Here is an 18,151-nt window from a genome sequence, read left to right as displayed (position 1 = left end):
GATCCAGGGCTGGGCAGGCTGGAGAGCTGGGGAGCAGACAAGGGGTGAAGGCTGGTGGAGCAGATGATGAGAAGGTGAGACAGACGAGGCAGGGGTCTGGAGACAGGGGCTGGAGTCAGGCTGGAGGTTCTGCAGGAACAGGGGCTGGAAGCTGGGAGGTTGACCTTAATCAGACCTCTACTGATATGGAATGGAAAAGAAGTTAACACAACTTGATTACTTACCTTAAGACAAATAAAAAATGTATTGCAAATTTGTTGAAATTGTTTATTGACATGAGCAAATGGTGCATATTTGAATTATGTACACACTAATTTGCATAAATGCTACAACAGATATAAACCTTGGGTATAGCCAGGTGAAAATCTCATAATCAATCCTGTTGACATATAACAGTCAAATACTAAACATTAAGGTCTGAATGGAACCCATTTAGGCTACCAATGAACATTAAGGAAGAAGGAACTTACAACCAGCATCATTGCAGCATGTCATAACTGCTCCACTAAGGTGGTAGCAATCTTGAAAAATGGCAGCCATTCTGAAATTTCTAAGTGGTTACTTGTCAAGTGACCCATGGAGACAGCTCATCCCAATTTTCATGCTAGTATCATAAGAAGACCACTTTATATGCCCTCTGTAGTAAAGCTGTGGAGTTTATGCAAATTTATACAAATTAGCTCATGTTACTAAACAATTTCAAAAAACTTGCAATACATTTTTTATTTGTCTTAAGGTAAGTAATCAACTCAGCAATTTTCATGGTGATACCTAAAGGTTAAAAATTTTACCCTATTCACATGAGAAAAAAGTTAATCGGCATTTGAATGGGTTATATTTTGGTCTTTTTCGAAACTTTCCCCCAGTAGGATTCTTCGGGGATTTTTTTCCCTCACTCAGGACATGTCGAGGATACAAAATCAATTGAGTTTGTTTCTGTTGCAATTTGTTTGACGTTGACCCCTTATTTGGCTTAAAATTACTGGTACGTTTATTAATTCCTCATGGTAATTTCCCAAAGTACAGACTTTATGGTGTGTTACTCATGGAAATATGAGGCAGATTATAGGCCAAGATATTCCTTATACACCTTGTCTATATGTTCTGGGGGATCCATCACCACTAAGCAATTTACCTACGCCTCTACCGAACTGGATTCACACAGTAATTATGCTGGCAAGGAAGATTATTGTTAAAGAGTGGAAATCTGTTGATTTGCCCCCAGCACATGTGTGGCTCTCTCAGTTCTCTCAGTTGTTGCAGCTTATGAGAAACTGTCCTTGGCACAAATACCCTACCCACATTAAAAGCCACTGAAACCTTTCACAAATGTGTTTATTTTATTATTTTTTTAAAGTGTAGTATTTATTTTGTACCTTGTTATTTTGATGTATCTCTAGTGCGGATACACATATTCCTTAATTTATTATTATTATTATTATTATTATTATTATTATTGCTGTTGTTGTTGTTTAACAATTGCCAGTTGTTTCATGTTATGTCTGTTTAAAAAAAGAAATAAAGTGTTGACGATACAAAGAAGTGTGACTGACTGCATGAACAGAGTCTACGACCTGGCAGCTTGGTGAAGTCTGGACCGGGTTTAAGAAGCAGGGCTAATGATGAGGTGTGGCAGCTGATGAAGCTTGTTCCTGACTCCAGTGCACCTGTCTCCACTCAGGCAGGCAGACACTCACACAGACACACACAGGGAGAGAGAGCCACAGGGAGTGGCCAGCCTAGGTGAAGGTGGAGGGCATGACACGTGTAGTGTTGGCTTAGAGTACAAAATGATGCCTGCACTATACCTGCACTATACCTAATGTACTGTATATGCTACACTGGCTTTGTACTGCACATGTCTGTGTTTATGCAGTGCATGTCCAGTGGTGGAACAAGTATTGCAAATTGCTACTCAAATAGAAGTACTTTTACTTTGCTGATACTTTACAGGTGTGATATTTTCCATGCAGTTATAAAAGGATGGGAGCACATGGTTCAAACTGGCTTCTTTTAAAGGTGGAATTTTAAAAGTGAGGACCCTGTAGACTCAACGGACAAATATGGAATAAGCATATGGTTGAGTCTACATGGTTCTCCTTGTCAGGCCAACTCATAGAAATTCTGTTTTTTTTTTTCCCAAACTTATTCCACATTTTTTTGCAAATTGACTTCCATCAACTACCTGCGGTTTTTCATCGTGCTTTTATTGAAAATTGGGAAATGACAAAAAGTAGAACCAACAAAGCAGAACCAGGTTCCTCTCCTCATCTTTGCTGTTTCACAATCTGTCATTGACCATGTGTTCTCTGTGATGGATACGATTTAAAATGTAGTGAAGCACAATACTCAAGGAAAATGTACATAAGTTAAAGTAAAATTACTGACTTTTAAAAACTACTCAAAAAAAGTACACAAAAAGCTACTCAATTACGGTAACATGAATAAATGTAATTAGTTCCTTCCACCTCTGAAAATGTCACTGCTTTGACAGTTATCTTGTTTGTAACATTACACGTCTGCTTGACGTAGCTTGGCAGGACTAAGGAAAGTTTGGAGAACTACTGCAATCTAAAATGTAGTGTTGTTTCCAGATAACTTATTAGCTATGGCCTGATGAGAGATCACAGATAAGAGTGGAACAGATCCTTCAAATGAATAAATGGTGGATTCAAAGTGAGCACTTCTCATCAAGACCGGGTACTTATCACAACTACAAATAACAATTGTTGACATCTGTTATTTTGGTTAAGTGTCCTACAGTTGCCGATGAAATGGCCTTCTTTGTCAAACTCAGTTTGACAAATAAATAAATTAATTAATTAATTTAAAATAAATTAAAAAAAAAAAAAAAAAAAAACATCCTGGCAAACGTATGAATCTGTTATCATAATTACGACAAGAATCAAACAAAACAATTTATTCTTAATTGGGTTTAAACAAACATAATGAGCACACTGCTGGATAGGCCTCCAGTGCTGGATTTTCCAGACAGTTGCTTTTGTATTGCTTGCACTTGAGCAGGTAATGTTGTGATCAGGACCTAAGAAAATTTCCTTCGTGCCTTGGCAGGCTCGGTGAACCACTCTCAAGAGTGTGACAATTTGTATATTGAGTCAGAAGTTATTTTTTTCAGTCTGTCATGGAGAAGTTGCTGGGTAGATCAACACCATGGCGCTGAGATCCTTTAATGCCTGAACACAAGAACATGTGGTGCAGACGCTCAGAGTACTAGTTCTTCAGGATTTTGGCATAATCATACACACCACACCCTTACACACATGCATGAACACACGCTCACATTCTCTCACAGCGCTGCAGGGAACTGAGTTCATGTCCATGTAAAGACTTCCTTATTCATTAATAACACATATTCATATATTCATAAAGTGTACACTGAATTTGTGAGTGTGTGGAGGATGAAATATTATCGTGTGCGTGTAACAGTGAGAGATGGAGAGAGAGAGATAAAAGTAGGAATGGCTAGTTGGAGATGTGTGCCGAGGCTGCACTCCCACTCTTAACAGCAGGAAGCCTATAGCTTCATCTCCACCTCAATAAGGACAGTTTCTCAGACCAGCTCTTTTTTCACAATGTGTGTACAGTGTGAGTGTGTGTGTGTACTGTGTGTGTGTGTGTGTGTGTGTGTGTGTGTGTGTATTTGTGTGTGTGTGTGTGTGTGTGTGTGTGCGAGTGTGTGCGTATGTTCACCAGACGCTTAGAAGACACATGTTGATATTCATATTAACATTAAATTATAACCGACTATTTGAAATGCCCATGCAGGCAGACAGAAAGGCAAATGTGTGCAGACATAAACACAGTGACACTATGACTGCTAGTGAACAATCTGTGTTGGTTTAAAGGGCATGAAAGCAACAGAATCATGGACAACCATGGTTATAGGACACTGCTGTACACCATAAAGCTTGGCAGGTGCACAAATGCACATGTGAAATGATTTGGCCACACATATATGCACCAAAATAACTCATAAAGACACACTGGGGCACAACTGTGCAGCAGTGATTATCAGAAATATTACCAAGGCAGAAAATTCTCATCTGTGTGTGTTATTTGTATGTATGATCTGTTGTTTTCATGAGCTATATGTCTTGCAATTTCCATAATGTAGTCTTGTTTGCGATCCAATTTTGTTTTCCTCTGTTCTTCACACCTGCTGGTACAGATTTGCTCAAGATGATTGATTACCTGTGCTGTCCTTAAAGATAATGCTGTACATTGCAGCTACTGAAATTTTGATCCTGTAGTATCCCCTCTCTGCATTTATATAAATGTATGTGGAAGTGTTTCCCTTATATCCAGCCATCATAATACATGGCACATGGCGGGACATTATGTCGTTATGTTGTCTGTGCATGTGCGCACTCAATAACTCAACAATACTTACATCACAGGTTCCCCTTACAGATTAAATGACCCGATTAAATTTTGGAGTACCTTGCTCCATAATTTTGCATGTTAATGATCGAAAATTGTGGAACAGAAGAAGCTCAAGTGCCTCTCGTTTGGAGCAGTCAGTTGGTGATTATTTGAGATTTGGTTGCACATTAGTTAAGTCTTGAGAGCTGATTATTTGTAGGTATCAGTTATGATAAAATCAGCAAACATTGTTAACATCTGCCTCACACTCGCATTTTACATGGAACTCTGCTTTGGAAAGTTAATTATTCATTATTAATTTTACATTTGTATAAGTAGCAATGGCAATTTCCTTGTGGCGGTGGCCCATAATTGCTGAATAAATATAAGGGAATCACTGGTGTGAAGTCACATCAGCAGTGATTACCAGCCACAGAGGGATTTAAAGAAGATGCAAATGAATTACAGAGGGAACCTCAAGTCCTGCTGCAGTTTAGCTACGACTGACTGCCCCCTCTTGTGGAGAAGAAGATAATAATGTGCTTCATGGCTATGGAAGCATCATCAGATGTCCAGTCCTGTTTTAGGAGGCCAGGTATCTTTCTATTTTTTTTTTCTTTTTTTTTTTTTTAAGTGATCACTGCACAAGAGGGCATTATTCCTAAATGGACAGTATGAAGATAAATAGTATGAAGATGTGGATGACTTTTTGGGGCACAATGTTTCTTCTTCTTCCTCTTCTTCTCGTACCTTTCCTCCAGACATGAATAACACTGACGCAGCAAAACAGATAGGATAACCTCATTTCCAAGCAGAGCATACCTAAGTCTATGAAACATCTGCTTCTCTGTAATATGTACACACCCACACACACACACACACCCATACACACATACACACACAGAGGGAGAGAGCATTTTAAGCCTTGCACACAACACATAAAATAAAGCATGGAGGCAGTCACTCTGACCGCGATCAACAAGTTATCTGGTATAAAAATTAATTACTGTGTTGCTGTGAGGCAGCGGTGGCGTTTACGGCACAGTGGAAAATACAGTGAAAACAGTTCAGTGAGCATGTTGAATGGGGCTATTGTTTTGTGCTGGTGGAGGTGTGTGTGTGGGGAGAGGGGGGAGGGGAGGGGGGGGTTAGGCAGAGGGGTGTCTGGGGGTTGGGCCACAGGAACGCCCCGCTCTTACCAACTTGTACAATTTGACAGAGGCACACGGTGTACGGGAGTCCAGGTTAATCGCGTACTTGTGACAGCGGGGGGACACAGCACTATGGACGACAAGCCAGTCGAGCTGCCAGATCTTGGCGAGTTTCTCCGAGAGGATCCGTATTTGGTTTCAAATGCGGAGGACTTGCGCAGGAGGTAACCAAGTTAAACACACTCCGGTGGCTGCCGCCGATTGCTTTGCTCCCCTCGGAAAACAGCGATCCCGTGTTAGCCCCCTCACAGCCCCGCATCCACTGAAAATAATCGGCGAAACCGCTAAATGCGCTCCCACACTCCAACACAGCTCCTTTACTTTGACACTGAACAGTTTGCGACTGAGGCGGCGGCGGCGGCGGCGCGTGGTGCCGTGCGGTGCGTGCTGCACGCGCAGAGGTCATGCTGTCAAACCCGACGTCTGCAGGAAGTAAGGAGTGATTCACATGTAATACCTGTAGAAATGCGATTTGAGGAGACCCGACACGGTACACAACCCAGTCATGCCAGGATAAATATTTAGGTTGTGATATGATAGTTCCTTTCTTCAGAAATAAATGTTCCCTCTCTCTGGGAATGGCTTCAGATTGCCGTTAATGAATGATAATGTGGCTTGTAATTGAGGTCAGACTAAGGTTTTGACATAAATGGTCCTGTCTCAGCCCTAATATCTTCATGCCATAGCTGATTATTAATAGGTTGTGGTAATTTAAGCCAGGGCATATATCATCAGATCCTATTTCACTGCTTTGATACAGCTGTGTGATAATATCCCTTTCAACTTTGGTGCCTGTAAATGCGGCTCTAGTGGGAGTGTGTATGCAGCATTTATAATGTCATCTGCCTCTTCTGCTTCTTCTTCTTAATGTTTTGTTGTTTTTGGTGTTTGTATTGTTGTGTTTATTTTGTTTTATTTTGTTGTTTCATTCCTCTCTGCTGCTTCTGGCAACACTCCCATGGCAATGGAGAGTAGATTTTTATATAGGGATGGTTGGAAAGGTGCATGTGTGTGTGTGTGTGTGTGTGTGTGTGTGTGTGTGGAGAGAGAGAGAGAGAGAGAGAGAGAGAGAGAGAGAGAGAGCTCGCATGCATGTTATTTCAAGCTTGTCAAGAGTCAGCATCTCCTACCTGAAGTCAACCTATGACAAGATGGTAGAGAGAGAGAGAGAGAGAGAGAGAGAGAGAGAGAGAGAGAGAGTGTGTGTGTGTGTGTGTGTTTTAGTCAGGCATTGTCAGCACAAGTCTACCTTATCTGCCATCGGGGAGCTGATGCTATGCTTTTCTTCAACATTATCTCAATGTGGTCCCTCATGAATGTGAAATTTATGTATTTCTCACTTTTCAAGAAAGTTCTTGACCGTCAAGTAAGTCGCACAGTCACACCCAAGTCACACAAATGCTTTGTAGTGAGGAGAGTGTAAAAGATTAATCGTTTTAGGCTCATTTAAACCCAGTCCCTTTGATTGTGCCACCTCTCATTTCTCTCGCAGTTTCTTACTTTCTTTAATGTGTAAACACATACACACACTCCCTTTCCTCTGCTCATTTCTCTCTTTGCTTCTTTTCTTCAAAATTTCTCTCTTGCATCCTATCACCTTTCTCTTAGTCTTGATTTATTGACAGACACAACAAAAATAACAACCAATTATTAGCAGATGAGACACAAAACTCATTGTCTGATCCTCCTGGAGCTATATCACCCCACTTCTGATTTATTGTTATTGGCGGAGACATTACCGTGAGCATGACATTGCCGCTCTGATAAAATCCTTTGCCACGTGTTTCATTTGTTGCAGGAATCATGTGTGCTCAGCGTTCCCCTCTATCCTGCCTTAAAAAATCCTGTCAAGGTATCTTAGCAACGTGTCAATCTTTATCCCAAACGGCTCGTAATTTGAGGTGGTGGGGATGGGCATCAGGCACACAGCAGGCAGAATCAAATTAGCTTGTCAGGTTTTCCAAATGTCTGTCTAGCTGGTGGTGTGGTGATTAATATTTTGAACATTGTTTGAAAAAAATAAACAAATTGAGTTTCCCCTCCTTATCAGGCGGGAAGAATTCACTTACACATGCTTTAATGGCTGGCTATAGGGTTGTATGGCTCCTTTCGTCCCAGATGTCTCTAACAAGAGGAACTGTGCAGCAGAATGCCAAGCAGAGAGCCATATGGAGGTAAATGGCTGAACAGAGCTGGGCTAGTTTCCTCTCTGCTTGCAGACAAACTGCCACAGTGCGGGGTGGTGCTGAATGAATGCAGAGGCAGTCACTCACCAACACTGTGATCACTCTTCCTCCACCTCTTCCCCACAGCAGTCCTACATTAAATTCAGCCTCTTCCTATTTCCTGAATCCATTATCAGTTTTACTCTATTCATCTTTGCAGAGTACAAAGGAGTGAGGTCTGCACACTGTTAAGCTCCCGATAAATAATTTTACTCTCTTTTTTGAGGCCTCAAAAAAGAGAATATTATTTATCGGGAGCTTAACAGTGTGCAGACCTCACTCCTTTGTACCCTGCATTGATTTTTTTTTGTCTTGCACCTGAATAATTTGCTTGGATGTGCGCACACTTGTCCCTCCCCACTCTATTCATCTTTGACACACCCTGTGGCTGCGGGTTGAAGCAGCCACTGAAGCTGCCTCTGGCGGGTGCTCCGAAACTGTGCATCTTTATAGACCCACATTTTAAATGTGCACCCCAGCTCCCCATGTCAAAAGTCAACTTTGTAATCATTTTGGGCACCTGATGTGAGTGAGTGTGCAAGTCTGTGTCTGTGTGTGCGTGCATTTTATAATTGGATGGTTTTGGTGTTGTTATCGTGTGTGATTTATATTCGGCTATTGGTTTCTGGTGTTGTGAGCCACCTGTGGCCAGTGTCACACAGCATGCATTGGTAGTAAATATAAAAGAGTAGCTCTGAAGAGCACATGTTGCCACAAAAGGTTCCTTTCTGTGATGATACAGTATGGCTTTCCAGTTTGATAGTTGCTGGCAGGGAGTATATTACACCTCATCCTGCACTGCTCAGGGTCAGACTGGTAAACAGCAGGACTGAACGATGTATCGTTTCAGCATCAACATCGCGATGTAGCCTACACGTGCAGTAGTCACGTTGCAGGATGTGTGATGTCTAGTGAACTCAAACTCATGCTACATTTTTTTGTTTGTTTTACTGCTTGATACAAAAAGAAAACTTGCCAGGTTCTCATCTTTCATGACTAATGTACAAGAATAGGCTGTTCTTGGATAAGGTTCTTGGATACACAGAGTTTGTTGCTAATGACACACAGGCTCTGCATGCATAGCGATTAGTTCTCTATGTGCTCTGATGGAGGGGTGCACTTGATCAGGTTATAAAACAGCCAAAGCAGGCTCCGCTAGTTGCCAACCACAACTTGAAAATGAGCACTGCCTGTTTTGGTTTGATCAACTGATCTAGAGGGACTGGGACTGTGACTTGTGTTTCACTGTGCATGCAGAGCCCGCATGTCACCTGTAAACGTACAGGGAATGTGGCTACAGTTACAGATGCTACAGGTAGGCGTTCAGTGACGCGAGGCAGCTTTTGAGTGCATGTATCTCCTTCATTAGCAGCACCTCATCCTGGTGCTGGTTAAAAGTTAAAAAAGTTACTGTCACAGGACTGGTCTGTGCCCTGATCCAGATGTATCTGAACTCACATCTTGCCAGCTTATAGATAAATTTGTTAGATGCTTGAGTTTGAGAGTTTTACCATCCTTAGCTGTGCCGGGGGGCCTTTTGGTGTTTAGCATGCACGATGTGTGTTCATCATCCACCACGCAGATTAAGCATACATTTGAATGTTAGAATTGGTAGGTGACATGCAAATAACACAACTGACAACACAACATGACTTTGTAAAGTTTATCAAGAAACGTATGTAATTTTTCCCAAATACCTCTCCTGTCTCTTCACTTGTCCATACCGGTGTCAGAGTCTAGCTGATTTCTGGAGGGATTGCAGAGGGCAGAACTAAGTATGGTAGAAGTGTGTGTTTGTGAGTGTGTGTGTGTGATGTGTGTGTGTATGTGGTGTAATCGTGCTACCTACAGTTGGAGCGCTTGGCATACTCGCACGCTTGCTTGATTGAGATATGCTGTGTACCAAATTTAGTGGCAATTGCCCAAAATTTGTAGGAGGAATAGCCATATAAACCAGTTTAAACTAAATTCAAAATTTTGGAAAATCTGTCAAGGCACAGTGGGTGTGTCCTACATGGGTCCATGCATCTTGACCCACAGAATCTAGAGAGAGAAAATAAATGTTTCTGAGAGATACAGTTCAAAAGTTATAGGCTCAAAGGCAAAGTTTGTTATTATAGCGCCGCCTTGTGCTTTTTTTTGCCTGAGTAGTGGGTGAGCTTTTCAAACTGTCTGCCAAGTGTGCACCGCAATAATTATTACATTCTATTTTTCATCAACATGCATATAGACTATTTTAACAAAATGTTGCAAAATTTCATTGTAATTATATTCCACGACTGACTCACAAACAGCCAGTCATGTGGCAGGAATAGAGAAAGGTCCGGTTGCAGGTGCAGTTGCAAGCGAGGAGACACACACACTACATAAAGCAACTGCATGCTGTATTGTTTTGACAGGCTCAATGAGATTAGCAGAATGAGCGCGCTGATTTCTTCAGATGTCTCTCAGAATACAGTATACTTAGATAATTACTGACATCAACTTAAATATTTTTTTTTTTATTGTAACAACATTATTGGCTGTATCACCCAGCTCTGGTGTGTCTATTGTATATGTGTCCATCGTGACACAGTTTGTTGTTTTTCTAAATTTCAAATCAATTTAAAATGTTTTTTTTTTTTTTTAGACTCGTTAAAGGTTCCCAATGTAGTTTGCACACAAGGAAAACTGGGTCCACATTTTGTTAACAGAATTTAGTTTGCACACACTATGAGCTTTGGGGGGCGACATATTGAGCACGACAATGTAAGTAATGCAACTCTTCAAACGTATTTAAAAAAAACGAATATAAAGGCTTTGCAGCATTCAAGGTTGTGGATAATTTTAGATTTATTTACATGAAAATGGATCTTTAAAATATTACTCTGAAATACCCCTTTTTTAGATTATTTCAGTGTCAAGAACTGAATCTGTGACTTGCCCAGTATGAGACAGACTCACTTGCTGTACTTACCCACCCTCCTACCTCTGCACCACATTACTGATGGTACCTTTACAATAGCCTTGTTCCAGCTTAGGGACTCTTTAGTATTCCCCTCCTCAGACCATGTTTTTGATAAGGTACATTGCCATTCAAGGGTTCTGTCCCAGGGGTTTGTATCAACACATAAATTTAATGGGTTGGAAAAAAACAACGTAATGTTATTTAGAATATGAATTTGAATAAGATGGAACAAGCCAATTAAAGATGTGGTGTGTCTCAGTAGGCATGCACAAGTGGCTCTGACTGAATGGAAAAATATTGCAACTTTGTCTAGTTCTATTTTCATTAAAAGTTTAAAATAAGCAGCCATGCGTCTCCAGTTTGTCTGTCAGCTGGATGGCCAGAGTGAGGCTGCATAGCCGATGAGGAGGTACAACTCTGTAGTATTCATGAGCCTGGTTGTTAATATGTATCGCGGGGTAGCGGCGCTCTTTTTTTTTTTTTTTTTTTTTTGAGATCGTTTTATTTGTGACTTTCAGACATCATGATTATAATTGTTGTTCACTGCAATGTGTTGAATGAGCTGCTATAGAACCAGTGGTCTACTTAATGAGAAACATTGTGGAAAACCAATCATCAGCAGTATAAATTCTACACATATTAGGGAAATATGGGCATAAGCAAATATCAGTACAGAAAATTGTATCCCTTTACTGTAACGCAGCCTTTTAAAACAGGAAAAGCAACACTTTTGTTACATCACAATATCATCTATTAGTTAAATATTTCTCACATCACAATGCTCAGCATCCTGGATGATATTTAGTGTCATATTACAACGTTAATATAATATTGATATATCATCCAGCCTTGGTATGTGTTTCCACATTTAGAAACGTTAAATATACATGTACACTCCTTATCTTTGTGTGTGTTTTTTCTGATAGATAGATAGATAGATAGATAGATAGATAGATAGATAGATAGATAGATAGATATACTTTATTGATCCCAGACTGGGAAATTCACATTCTGCATTTCTGCAATTCTGCATGCACTGTTTTAAGTCTTGGGTCTTGGGCTTGAGTCTTTGCTGTGCAGCTATACTGTTATTACATCTAACTGCAGGATTACGGTGAATTTAGACTGAGCTATGGCATATAGTGGATACCAGGGATACAGCTGAGATAATGTGTCCTTCTTAACTTCTTTGTGTGTGTATGTGTGTGTGTGTGTGTGTGTGTGTGTGTGTGTGTGTGTGTGTGTGTGTGTGTGTGTGTGTGTGTGTGCGTGCGTGCGTGCGTGCGTGCGTGAGTGCGTGTGTGTGCGTGTGTGAGAGAGAGAGAGAAAGAGAGTCAGTGGGTGTGAGTGTGGGAGGGTCAGCAGTGTCCCCTCCAGCTACCTCAGCCAGTAAAGCTTCCAGCTTATTAGTGTCAAACAAGAGAAGGAGGTGAGATGGAATAGGGCTCACCAAAGAGAGCGAGATAGAGAGAAAAAGAGAGAGAGGGAGAGGGAGAGAGAGAGGAGGTGAAAGATAGAGGTGTAGGTGGATGTCATTTTCATCTTCACCTGTTACATATTCAGCAGGGAGAGCGGGGTAGGGCACGAATGGTGCTCTCGTCTCGGTGTGTATAATGAAATAAAATAAGGGTATTGGTGACAGGAGGTGACGAAGGAAAGAGCCTGCAGTGGGATGGGGGACCTGTAGTGGCTTGAAGACTACTGGTGTTTAGTTACATTTGTTCATTCTTTACCATTATTACACCTCTAGTTCTGGAAAAAAAAAAAAAAAAAAAAAAAAAGAGACAAGGAAAGGAGATAGTTAAACCAGGGAGAATAATGGCTAATGGCATAGAGCAGGAGGAGGGAAGAGAGAGGAGGTTGTTAGTTACACTGCAAAAATATCCATTTTGGCAAGTCATTTAATATTATATTGACTCTTAACAGCTTGCTTTTTTTTAAGAAGTGAAACAATCAGTGGGGTGAGATAATCCCTCTTGTCTCTAGAGCACTTTCACTTTCATAAATTTAAGTATTAATATGTTGAAGCAAGACAGAATACAGCATAGGCCTACAGCCCACGATTAGCACGAAAGTGACACTTCAATCAAGAAGATTCTGGAAACAAGTTGATTAGTGCTGGAAACAAGTGGGATTATCTCATCCCACTGGCAGATTCTTTCACATATTTTAAGAAAAAACACAATTTTAACACTGAAGATGAAAATAAATGAATAGATAGTGATGGGGCACCGATAGAGAGAAAGGCAGGGGCAAAGAAAGAAAGAGAAGGTGAACAAGACAATGGAGTAGGATCAGTGTACCTGCTGTTGGGTTCTCTCCTCCCCTCCCCCTCCTGCTCAACCTCAGGCCCATTAATTCACTTTAACGTTGGCTACATCTGTAATGTGGCATCTCAGCACCCCTTCCATCCTCCCCTGGGACACCAGGATAATCTCTGCTAAGCCTTCAGGAGAGAAGGATTTTATCCCTCTGCAGATAGAGAGAGAGAGAGTGAGAAACAGAGAGGAAAAGAGCTGGCTACTGGAGGATAACGACATAGATAATGAGTTGGCTGTCAAAAGATTGTTTCTATTCTTCTCCCTTCTCTCTCTCTTTCTTCCCTGTTCCTCAACTTGCCGCGTTCCTTAATCATTTGAGCACTGCTTTTCCATTTAATATTGTATTAAATGGACTGTACTGTATAGAGACATGCTGTGTGTGTGTGTGTGTGTGTGTGTGTGTGTGTACGCGCGTGCACGCGCACATTTCGCCGGACAGAGTTTGGCAGGATGCTCTTGGAGGGAAAATCCAGCCTAAGACAGCATTCACACACACACAAGCAGAGAGCAGGCAGTTTGTTAGCTACACCCATGTAGTGTCAGGGCCAATCTGACCTCCAGAACAACCTGAATCTTTCAGGAAAAGCTCCACAGGGGTCTGTGCTGACACCTGTCATTAGCCTGTTTGCAGCCTGCCTTGTAGCTTCCACCATTCTTGCCATTATTCGTCAGCCTCTCCCAACAACAAGCTGTTTTTCCTCCAGGACTTTGCTGACTGGATGTTTTGCTTGTTGCACATGTAAACCATAGATATTGTTAAGGGTGAAAATCCCAGGAGAGCGGCCATAGCTGTTATACTGTAACAAATGGGCCAGACACTGCCTGATCACATGTTGGGTCATCCTGAACAGTGAGCCCTTTCTGTAACTAGGATGGTTCACCTAATACATTCATCAGGGTCTGAAACACACATTTGAACTAATAGACTGTCTGGTATATGAAAAAAAAATGACCAGAAATTGGGACATTTACCAGATACTATTTTTGTTACACTATATGCAAATCAAAATCATAGAGCTGCATGAGCATGCTTTGCAAGAATACACTTGCTGTTATCATCAAACCTCCACTTCTCATTAAAAAACTGAATTTCTTTTTTTAACCTTGCTATGCTGTCATCTTTGCAACATTTTTTCCCCTTGGAATATGTCTTCATGTTGTTTTGGACAGCTGTCTGTTATTACTATTAATTTTTTCTATGATTTTCACAGAGATGTGTATTGCATATTGCAATATGGAAAAAGTGGTGCACCAGCAAGGTTAAAGTTGCTAGTGCAGGCTAATCCAAAGAATATGGGGAAAGTACCCCTTCTTTATACCTCCTGGTTGCATATCATTGCATATCATTTGGCTTGGTTAATTTCTGAATGGTTAGAAATGTTGCTGAGCAGAAAACAAGGCTCTCCTGTCCCCTCATTAGGCCATTGGATACAAAGTGCTGAGTGTAATGGGTTATGAAAGAACACTTATCCGTAATGCAAGGACCTCAGTTTTCCAAACACAGCAGTCTGACTACTGCTAGAGACAAAACAAAGTGTATCGAGGACAGTGTAGCCTGGGAGTGTTTCTATTTTCTGCACACCAACAGTGAGGTAAACACTTGTAGAAACACTTAAAAAATGTGAACTTATACATGAGTATGCAGTATGGAATAAGAGTGGTTACATGGTTTTGATGATAACCATAAGCAAGTATATGGATGTCAAGAATGAGTGCATTGTTTCCTTCGCAAAGCCAACATTGGGTTTCAACTTGATACAGCTATAGCAGGTATTTCGAAGGGCGATTTCAGAAATGCAAAGATTTGTGGGAGCCTTAAATGTTGTGGTTTCTGTATGTGAACTTACATGTACATTTTTGGATTTTTTTTCAGCTTGATCTCTGTCAAAGTGTGTCTGGTAAATTAGCTCTGTTTACCTGACACTGACATAATCTGACTGCATTTGGCAGGTCGTCAGCTGCTAGTTTCAAACCCTGACTGTTCCTGTGTTGAGGGTGTGCCCTGGTCCTGTGGCTGTGTGCTGGACAGCGGTGCACAGAGACAAATGTCGTTTCATTGATATTGCATGGCAGATTGATCTCGTAGTCATATTAATAATACCCATGGTGCTTTATAGCGATATAGCACATTTACTGTGCTATATCGCAATTAAGTAAGAACCCTATGAGTCCATAAATTGAGGCTCCAGTTAACTTACATTGAACTTGGACCTCTAGGTTTGCTCTCTTGATGATATCACGTAATCATAATAATGATAGGGTAATCTTTAATTGATAACTGTGGGGAAAATTCTCTTTTCATTTGCCTTGACTTCCACAGGGATCAGGCCAGAACAGCAGCTGGCAGGAATTCACTGTCTTGCAGAAGAACAATCTAGCATGCAGCACGCAGCAGGGGTGCTTTGAAGGATAATTCCGGTTGTTTTCAACCTGAGGCTCATTTATGAGTTTTTGCCATCATGACAATTGATTGTTTTCAGAATGTAGTCCCTGCATTGTGGAGTGTTGTGTAGTTTTATGTAGCCTTCAGCTGCAAGTAATGCTGCTCACCAGTACACCAGTGGTCCAATGCAAACTCCAGTCCAACAGCCATATATCCATTTAAATGATTAAAATACACCCTTTCAACACAATAACAGTCACATTGCTGTGGGACATGCCTACTGTGATGTTTCGATAATGCAGCATCTTGAGTATATTGCAGTATTATGTATGTCGTTCTGGCTAGTTGGCAAATTGACTGTTCTCTGACTGTCAAATACAAGTGTTATTGGATTTTCTATAAATACAAACTGCTGATTGGGAAAGAAAATATTGTCAACCGTCAGGTGGTAATTACAGATGAGATGTTTGCGAAATTTTTGCCAGCCCTGACATCTCACCTCCTGTCACAATGTGCAGAAGTATGTCAACATACTATCAGTGGTATACATAGAAAGGAATCCTTGTCAGAGTTATTAGTCGTGTCCACAAAAATCAACCATACTCATGAAAAGTGAACAATATCTGCCACAGTATGTTTATGGCTTTTTTTTTTTAAATACATAAATCTCAATGCTTTTGTATGTGGGCTTTCCAAAGAATGAAAAGTCATGAATGTTTTCAAGTTGTATAGTAAGCAGTAGAGTAAAGGAAGTGTGTGAGCAATACTAAAAAGTCTAAAATTGACTAAATGTTGTTTGGTAAAGGTTTAGTCATAGCTATTTAAACAAATGTAGGTGCAGTGACTGTTCCTGTGTTGAGGGTGTGCCCTGGTCCTGTGGCTGTGTGCTGGACAGCGGTGCACCCTGCTGCAGCTGAGGGGTATGTAAAACTCTCTAGTGGACAACACACCCATGTCTTGATGGACAAAACCTTGAAAATAAGGTCACCCTCCTGCCCCTGCATGCCCAGTCATTAGCTTTTTCATCTCTGGTTTTGGGAGAGTCACTAAGAGAGTCCCAGTAAAGGTTGTTGTCGTCTTTATAACACAGGTCCTGAACACAGATCTCTTTCCATTACCAGTACCTGGCAGAGAATGTTGCCATGAATTCATCATGTGCAACCACCAAGAGTTGTACAGTACTACTACTGTACTACTGTTAAGTGTTGCCTGTTATATTTCCTATTCCACAAAGCAGACAGTCCACTGTATACTGAACAAAAGTACCGGATCTGGTACTATTGTTGCTGATTGGTGGGTATTGACAATATCTGGCAGGACTGTAAGTTGCTGGTCTATGTCTGCTCACATTTTTCAATTCCTGTTCTCCCTTGTCCTCTGTAACCTGTGGCCTGGTAATTCATGCCTTCCTTATACTTAGTTATGTACAGACACAACTTGATGCACGTAAATCTCTCCACTAACAGGCAAAACATTGATTGCTGTGTATTTACAATACTTGCATTTTCTGCTTCCAGGCATTGTAGCACAGATTTGTTTAGTGCATTAAGTTCAGGAAAGAGTGACTTTGTATCCGAATAGGATTATGTCTAACCATTGATGTGTCTGACCATAAATGTTATGTGGTCATTTCGACTTGCCACTGGTGATTGAGTGATGGCAGCATATCACTGGTTGCTATGAAGATATAATTTGAGTCTCTAGCTTCACAGATAGGCATTAACCTTTTCATGCAAATGATTTTATACTTTTTATTGCCAAGTGATACCATGCAATAGTGATTCAATCTATACCCAGTTCATGAAACCCTTGCATATGCTTTTACCTTGCTACAGGGTAAAATACAATGCTGCAAGGTAAGTTGTATGTGTGTACGTTTATGCAAGCAGCAACAACTTGCTTGTAATAAATATAAGAAGAACTAGGTGACTGAACAGACAACTACAGAGCTGCAGATGTCATCAAAAAAGTCTAAGCGAAAAGAAACATTAATTTTTCAGATAATGGCCAGCATGCTAAAAGGCAACAGCTGTCACAGAGCTAAAACTAACATGAACATTGCGGCATTAGTTTTCAAAGATGGAAAGCATTCAAAGATGAGAGAAATGTAGACGTCGCTCTTCTTTTGTGTGATTAGTTGTGCTATTGGTAGCGAGTACTTATTATGTTGAAGCAGTGCCTACCTCAAGCTACAAGTTAGTGAAGTTTGGAAGGTGGCCAGCGAATTTCTCAACTTTGAAACATGGCAAACCTTTATGTTTATTTTATTCTATTTATTTTATTATTTTTTAAAAAACATTTTTAAGCACATTTAGTGGGTTAAATGTACTAGCATATGTCTGATTAGAACTCAAAGCATTTTTTTTTTTTTTTTAATAAATATATTACTGGTTAAGCATTTGCTTTTGGCCAGCAATTGCAATGGATAAGCAGTAATAATGTAATTAAACATCATTTTCTGGAAATGTATCAGTTCAGTCAGTAGGGGAGAGTGGGGTAATTTGTGCCAAGGGGCAAGTAGTGCCACCCCTGTTATCTAGAAAATTATAGATGAAGTTCGTCATGTGACCACATATTTTTGAAGAGGCATCCATGTCACTCATCCTGCAAAGAAGGGAGACACATGGCTTGAGAGGTAAGCACATTTAAGTTCAAAAAACATTTTTTTGCCCTCCAAAGTA

At 40.7% G+C, this 18,151-nt stretch overlaps 1 protein-coding gene across 1 annotated transcript in view; it reads left to right on the top strand.

The window, feature by feature from the left end:
• The first annotated feature begins 5,597 nt into the window (after nucleotides 1-5,597).
• Nucleotides 5,598-18,151, top strand: part of gbe1a (glucan (1,4-alpha-), branching enzyme 1a) — a 142,739-nt gene continuing 130,185 nt past the window's right edge. Inside the window, exon 1 of the mRNA XM_030068349.1 lies at nucleotides 5,598-5,758. Within this exon, the coding sequence (XP_029924209.1) occupies nucleotides 5,667-5,758 (92 nt within the window). The 5' untranslated portion in view covers nucleotides 5,598-5,666. The remainder of the gene's footprint in view (nucleotides 5,759-18,151) is intronic.

This window comes from Myripristis murdjan, chromosome 14, assembly GCF_902150065.1.
Source record: "Myripristis murdjan chromosome 14, fMyrMur1.1, whole genome shotgun sequence".
Classification (NCBI taxonomy): Eukaryota; Metazoa; Chordata; class Actinopteri; order Holocentriformes; family Holocentridae; genus Myripristis; species Myripristis murdjan.
This window is presented reverse-complemented; position numbering and strand designations above follow the sequence as displayed.